The 7,500-nt window shown below is 43.2% G+C and overlaps 1 protein-coding gene across 3 annotated transcripts in view; it reads left to right on the top strand.

Moving 5' to 3' along the window:
• pcdh1b (protocadherin 1b) overlaps positions 1-7,500 on the top strand; it is a 97,464-nt gene that overhangs the window by 62,449 nt on the left and 27,515 nt on the right. For all 3 annotated transcript variants that reach the window (XM_053235330.1, XM_053235332.1, XM_053235331.1), the window contains exon 4: positions 2,842-3,061. In XM_053235330.1, coding sequence (XP_053091305.1) covers positions 2,842-3,061 — 220 coding nt within the window. The remainder of the gene's footprint in view (positions 1-2,841; positions 3,062-7,500) is intronic.

The raw sequence follows: 7,500 nt of genomic DNA, 5'->3' as shown, positions 1-7,500 counted from the left end.
CAGTTTCATGGCCAACTGTGGCCTGTTTCCTCGTTACTTCTTGACAAATTGAGGAGATAAAAGGTCTGGATTTATTCCAAGCATTGAATTTGCATTTGGTATCTATTCATAGGAACTCTCACTATGCGGTCCAAAGAGGTATTGATGCAAGTGAAGGAGGCCATCATTAGGCTGAAAAAACAAAACAGACCTATCAGAGAGAGAGCAGAAACTTTAGGAGCGCCAAATCAACAATTTGGTAAATTTTTTAAAAAGAAAGAAAGCACTGGCGAGCTCACCAACGTCAAAAGGCCTGGAAGACCACGGAAGACAACTAAAGTGGATGATCGCAGAATTCTTTCCTTGTTGAAGAAAAACCCCTTCACAACATCAAGCCAAGTCAAGAACACTCTGGAGAAAGTAGGCGTATCATTGACAAAGTCTACAATCTAGAGAAGCCTTCATGAATGTTCATACAGACGGTTTACCTCAAGATGCAAACCGCTGGTAACACTCAAGAACAGAAAGGCCAGATTAGACTTTGCTAAAAAACAAAAAACCTCTAAAAAAAGTCTGACCAGTTCTGATGAAAGATTAACGTGTACCAGAATGATGGGAAGAGAAGAGTATGAAGCAGGAAAGGAACAGCTCATGTTCCTAAGTATACCACATCATCTGTCCAACATGGTGGAGGCAGTGTTATGGCATGGGCATGTATGGCTGGGTCACTGGTGTTTATTGATGATGTGACTGCTGATAGAAGTAGCAGGATGAATTCTGAAGCATATAGAGCTCCTTTCTGCTCAAATGCTGCAAATCTGAGAGGACACCGCTTCACAATACAGATGGATAAAGACCCAAAACATACCAGGAAAGCAACCCAAGCGCTTCTTAAGGCAAAGAAATTAAATGTTCTTAAATGGCTGATGACCTCAACCCAACTGAGCTGCTTTTCAGTTACTGAAGACAAATCTGAAGGCAGAAAGACCCACAAACTAGCAGCAACGGAAGGCAGCTGCAGTAAAGACCTGGCAAATCATCTCCAGGGAGGAAACTCAGCATTCGGTGAATGAATTGCTTCATTTCAAATCCATTGTGGAGGTGTACAGAGGCAGAATTATGAAAATTGTGCCACTATCCAAATACTTATGGACCTGACTGTATATGCTCTCTTAATATTTCCCTCTGGGGAGCCCTTAAAGGTTCTGTGTAGAACTCTAGAACCCTGTAGAACCCTAGTCTAGTAGTAGAACCCTGTCTGTCTCTCTTTGTCTGTCTCTGCCTCTTGTGAACAGGTACTTCAGTCTCTCGAGTGCTCTTCTCCACCAGACCCCTGGCATCGCTGTCATTCCTGACATAATGAGAGAGAGAGAGAGACAGAATGAGAGAGAGATAAAGAGAGAGGAGAGAGAGAGACAAGCAGGAGTTTTTGGGTTAGTGCTGTTTTAGCTGGAGGGAAACAGCAGTAGAACATGAAGAAGAGAAGAGCTTTTTAACCAACACCCCCCCAAACACACACACACACACATATGCCGGCTTTCGCCTTGTCTAAGTTCTAGCCTACTCATTTTGTCTCCATTCTTTTCCTTTTATGTATGAGTGTGTGTGTGTGTGTGTGTGTGTATGCTGTAGGTGGACATGCGCTCAGAGCTCTAATTCAGTGTGGAGGTTAAAAGCAGTTTAGCGTGTGGAGATTCTCACAGCGGGAGAAAGAGATTTATTAGTGCTGGAGAGGAGGAGCTGAGGGACAGGGTGTGTGTGTGTGTGTGTGTGTGTGTGTGTGTGTGTAGGTCTTTGTCTCACTCCGGATGCCAATTTGTGAGCTGTCTGTTTCCATTGTAACGGAGTGTGTTCTGCCTCACAGTGTGTTTAACACACACGTACTGCTCTGCTCAATAAGCTCTGCCAGCATGGTGTGCATGTGTGTCTGTGTGTGTGTGTGTGTGTGTGTGTGCAGGTGATAGAGGATTGATTGTATTGAGAAAATTTTTCCTAAAGTGAGGAGATAAAATGGCCGACATCTTTGATTCAGTGAGAAAATCACAGATTATCACCGTTGTCTAAAATCCCAAATTACACACCGTCACTGTGGCTATTCATTAAACGTGCCAGAAATTCAGCATTAGTGTTGTGTGTGTTGATTTATAGTGGATTTGTATTAGATTTGTTTCTGTAGATCCGAAACGGCAACCAAGGAAAAGTGTTTAAAATATTGTGTGTGTGTGTGTGTATGTGTGTATGTGTGTGTATTGGCCTATGAAAACTTCACATGGTGAAATTCTGACTTTTTTCTCTCACAGCGTTTAAACACGAGCCTCATCGTCGTCTCTTCACTCCACTGATCTCACGAACGTCGGGGCGAAATAGTTGCTGATTTATTCAGTCACTTCTGTTCTGTTGTTCTTATTAAAGTTTTATTCACTCATTTAAACATTTTAAAACATTGTGCTCTGTCATGTATACAGAGTGTGTAAGCGCTCTTCTCTGTTTTGATGATGATGTGACGGAGCAGGAGCACGGCGGACATTTTGACAGCCGCTGTCTGATTACAGACTGAACCGATTCTGTGTCACTACAGCGTGTAATCGTTAGAAACTCGCACTGAGCTAGCGAGGATTTAGATGTATTTATACACACTGAGTATTTTCTGCTGTGTTTGTTAAGCAAGAATGAAAATAACCAAAATTGACCATTTCTACATCAGTTTAATAAAATATATTTATACACCTAAAACTAGAGATATATAGTATTTGCAGAGAGTGTTTCAGATATCTGATGGCTTTTTACACACAGGCATAAATATAACAGGAAATATAAAGCTGTATATAACACCATTTCCTTTTCCCCTGTATCCAATCACAGCTGCCGCACCGCCGTGTGACCTTCTCAACAGCCAATCAGGCACAGGATCTGCAGGACTCCTCCCAGCACAGTTACTACGACAGCGGATTGGATGAATCAGAAACACCGAGCAGTAAAAGTTCTTCAGGGCCGAGGATCGGACCGCTGGCGCTGCCCGAGGATCACTACGAGAGGACGACTCCAGACGGCAGCATCGGAGAGATCGAACACCCCGAGAACGGTAGGAAAATAGTTCCCATGATCCCCTTCTGCTCTCCCACTGAGACAGACACACACACACACACACACACACACATTATCTGGCTCCGCCCTTATTGAGAGAATCATCCAATGAAATTCTACATTTTACATTTACATTTATGGCATTTGACAGTCGCCCTTATCCAGAGCGACTTACAATTATCTCAGTTATACAACTGAGCAGTTGAGGGTTAAGGGCCTTGCTCAAGGGCCCAGCAGTGGCAGCTTGGTGGTACTGGGATTTGAACTCACGACTCCCAAATTCTCTACAGACGTGGACTGTATCTGGCATCAGTGTGATGCTGTCTGTGAAGTGAAGTGGGTGGAGCTAGGCAATGTCATTCTTAATCTTTATGCAGATGAGAAGTAAGGTGTCAGCCAGTAAGAGACACAAGTCCTTATGCGTAAGTTTGAGGCCTATAAATATTTTCCAACCAACTTCTGAACAGCAGGAAATAACACACACACACACACACACAAAACAGAACATAAAGAGCTCCAGGTTCCTCTGTATAGTGTGAAACTGTGCAGTCGTGCGGCGCTGTTATTAATACTGTCCTTCAGCTGAGAGATAAAGAGCATTCTGTCCTTTACTACACCAGTTACTGCTCTAACCTGAGAGAGAGACAGAGAGAGAGAGGAAGAGAGAGAGGAAGAGAGAGAGACAGAGAGAGAGAGGAAGAGAGAGAGACAGAGAGAGGGAGAATAAGAGCGAGCGAGAGACAGACAGAGAGGGAGACAGATGGTCAGTATAGTGGATGTGGTCTTCCTTGAAATCATCCTTAATAAAGCACCTGTGAGAGCCCCACCCAGGTTACAGTGACGTTCTGGGTTCAGTAGGTGACGTTCTGGGTTCGGTAGTTGATGTTCTGGGTTCGGTAGGTGATGTTCTGGGTTCGGTAGGTGACGTTCTGATTTCGGTAGGTGACGTTCTGGGTTCGGTAGGTGATATTGCTCTCCTGCAGTTACCTGGTTCTGATTGGCTGACGGAACTCAACACCTCGTCATCACGCTAGCTAATTGACTCAAAGGAACACTGACTAGCTTTAACAAGCTAGTCTCCGTATTTCTTAATGACTCATTCCCTTCACTGTGACAGAAGCGTGTGATGGTGTGTGATGATTGTGTGATCTACTCAGTGTATCTAACCCTGTGGATGAGAGCCACGGTTCTTTAATTAACCACAGAACAGATCTGTAAGAACGACAGCAGCGCAGGAGAACCGTGTGTTCTAATAAAAGTGTCTCTATTTCCCTAAACACTCATTTCCATCATTATATCACCATGGAGTTTTTCTGGACCTTATTGAATGGACATATTGTCTATCAGTGCATCCTACAACACACACACACACACACGCACACACACACACCACATGCACACATGCACACACACACACACACACCACATGCACACATGCACACACACACACACACACACACACTTGCATGCACGTGCACACACACACACACACACACACACACACACACATAAACATGATTTTAAGGAAGAGTGTAACAGACGGAGATGTGAGGAGGTGTCGCATCATCCATCTGCTTCAGAGATATATCATGTCCAATACAGCAACACTTTATTTATATATACACCATTTTTTCACCATATATTAATGACACAGAACACACTGCTCCAATCCAAACGACCTGTATAACGACACAGACAGAAAATGTTTAGCTGTGCTGTAACGATGTCCAAACAAGAGCTATCTCCTTTAAAATTCTTGTCAGAGGAGGAAAAACTGATATTTATTATTTATTTTATTACGATATTAAACAGTGATGAGGGTAATGTGCAAGTTGTATTAAAATCATTTCCCTCCTGTGGATGTTGGATGCCTCTGTGAAAGTGTGTGTTTTGTTTGCTCTGTCAGAGCACGTGAAGCCATAAAAAGCTACTTTAAGCACACGTTTACAGTTCCAGGCCTGAGTGGCTACTGGCTCTGTTCTACTGTACTGACCTTCAAATATCCAGGAACATTCTGGACTGAAATAGCAGCACAGCAACAACAGTGAGAAGCTTAGCAACATGCTAGCCAGTGGGCAATAGTGAGAAGCTTAGCAACATGCTAGCCAGTGGGCAATAGTGAGAAGCTTAGCAACATGCTAGCGAGTGGACAATAGTGAGTAGTTTAGCAACATGCTAGCCAGTGGGCAATAGTGAGTAGTTTAGCAACATGCTAGCCAGTGGGCAATAGTGAGTAGTTTAGCAACATGCTAGCCAGTGGGCAATATTGAGAAGCTTAGCAACATGCTAGCCAGTGGGCAATATTGAGAAGCTTAGCAACATGCTAGCCAGTGGGCAATATTGAGAAGCTTAGCAACATGCTAGCCAGTGGACAATAGTGAGTAGCTTAGCAACATGCTAGCCAGTGGGCAATAGTGAGTAGTTTAGCAACAAGCTAACTGGCTAACAGTAGTGATAACTATAAATTTAAGATAATAAGATCATTTAAGCTCATAGGATAAACTTATAAATTTAAAATTTATATCCTGAATTGATATATTTCTGTAAAGCTGTTCTGTGACAATGTCCATTATTAAAAGCACTATACAAATAAATTGAATAATGTTGATGAGTAGCTTCTCAGAACAATGATTAGTACGGTCAGTTTTATAGATTTAACCGAGTATCTAAAGCCAATATGGCTATAAACTCGTTTAAAAGTAGAGAAGAGGGACTTTACACTGTGCACAGCATGAGCAGCCATGTTGATTTGACATCACTCCATAAACAGGGAAGAAACTGTTGTAGAGAAGATGACTCCAAGCTGACGAGCTGAAATTGTAAACTGAGGGGGTGTTTTCTGTGGCTTTTAGTGGTTGTAGGCAACACGAGGCAACATTAAAGACAAGCAAAACTCCAACCAATAATAATAATAATAATAATAATAATAATAATAATAATAATAATAATGATAATCGGTAGCATTACTCTCTCACAGCTCCAGGGTTCCACCGTGAGTTCAGTTGTGGAGTTTCACATGTTCTCCCCATGTCTGTGTGGGTTTCCTCTGGGTTCTCCAGTTTCCTTGCCTCCCTGACCAGGATAAAGAGCTTACTGAATGACTGACTAATGACTGAATAGCTAATAATAATAATAATAATAATAATAAATAACAAACTTGCTGTCTTGTAATGGTCACGGATTATCAGTCTCTCTCTCTCTCTCTGGTCCATTTGTACGACAGGAAGTGGGGACATTAGCGCGAGAGAGCGAGTGTGTCTGGCTGAAGCGCTGCCCCTCAGGATGCTGAGGAAAAGTAATAGAATTACAGCCCATTATCAGATACAGATGATTCCATTAAGCAGAGAGAGAGAGAGAGAGAGAGAGAGAGAGAGAGAGAGAAGAACAAGCGACAGAGAGGGATAGAGAGACCGGGAGACAGAGATAGAGGAATGAGGGACAGAGAGAGAGAGATGGATGGATTGGTTCCATTTTGTCATGTCTCGGCTAATCCGTGCCTAACAGCAGTGTGTGTTGGCGCTTTGAGTGTTACAGCAAGCCAAACACAACAAACTCCAACCACATGCACACACACCACGGCAACCCACACACATACACACACACACACCCACACACACATAACAACAACAACATCATCATCATCATCATCATCATTATTATTATTATTATTATTATTATTATTATTATTAGGGGGCACGGTGGCCTGATGGTTAGTACTGTTGCCTCACACCTCCGGGGTTGGGGGGTCAAGTCCCACCTCCATCCTGTGTGCATGGAGTTTGCATATTCTGCTGTTCTGCCCATGTTTCGAGGGTTTCCTCCGGGTACTCTGGTTTCCTCCCCCTGTCCAAAGACATGCACTGTAGGCTGATTGGCATCTCTAAATTGTTCGTAGTGTGTGTGTGTGCGATTGTGCCCTGCGATGAGTTGGCACCCCGTCCAGTGTGTCCCCTGCTTTGTGCCCCCTGGGATAGGCTCCAGACTCCCCGCGACCCTGTGTAGGATAAGCGGTACAGAAAATGAATGGATGGATTATTATAATAATTATTATTATTAGCAGTAGTAGTAGAGACAGAGTCGCTGACGTGTTCATGTTTCTTCTCTCCTGTTTGTTCAGTGCAAAACATTTTCCATCAAGAAATAAATGTTAGACAGACTGACATACAGACAAACAGACAGACAGATTTGCAGACAAACAGACAGACAGATTTGCAGACAGACAGACAGATTTGGCCTGTCTGTTGGCCTGTCTGTCTGTCTGACATGTCTATACACACGAGAATATTTCAATCCTGTGGAAGAATATCACAATGATCGATTACTTTATTTCTTTCTTTCTCTGTCCTCCACCCTAGCCCCCATCATTCTGTCTGTCACTGTCTGTGTGTGTGTGTGTGTGTGTGTGTGTGTGTGTGTGTGTCTTCAGTGTGACAGGCA

The sequence above is a fragment of the Pangasianodon hypophthalmus genome, chromosome 7, assembly GCF_027358585.1.
Source record: "Pangasianodon hypophthalmus isolate fPanHyp1 chromosome 7, fPanHyp1.pri, whole genome shotgun sequence".
Lineage (NCBI taxonomy): Eukaryota > Metazoa > Chordata > Actinopteri > Siluriformes > Pangasiidae > Pangasianodon > Pangasianodon hypophthalmus.
This window is presented reverse-complemented; position numbering and strand designations above follow the sequence as displayed.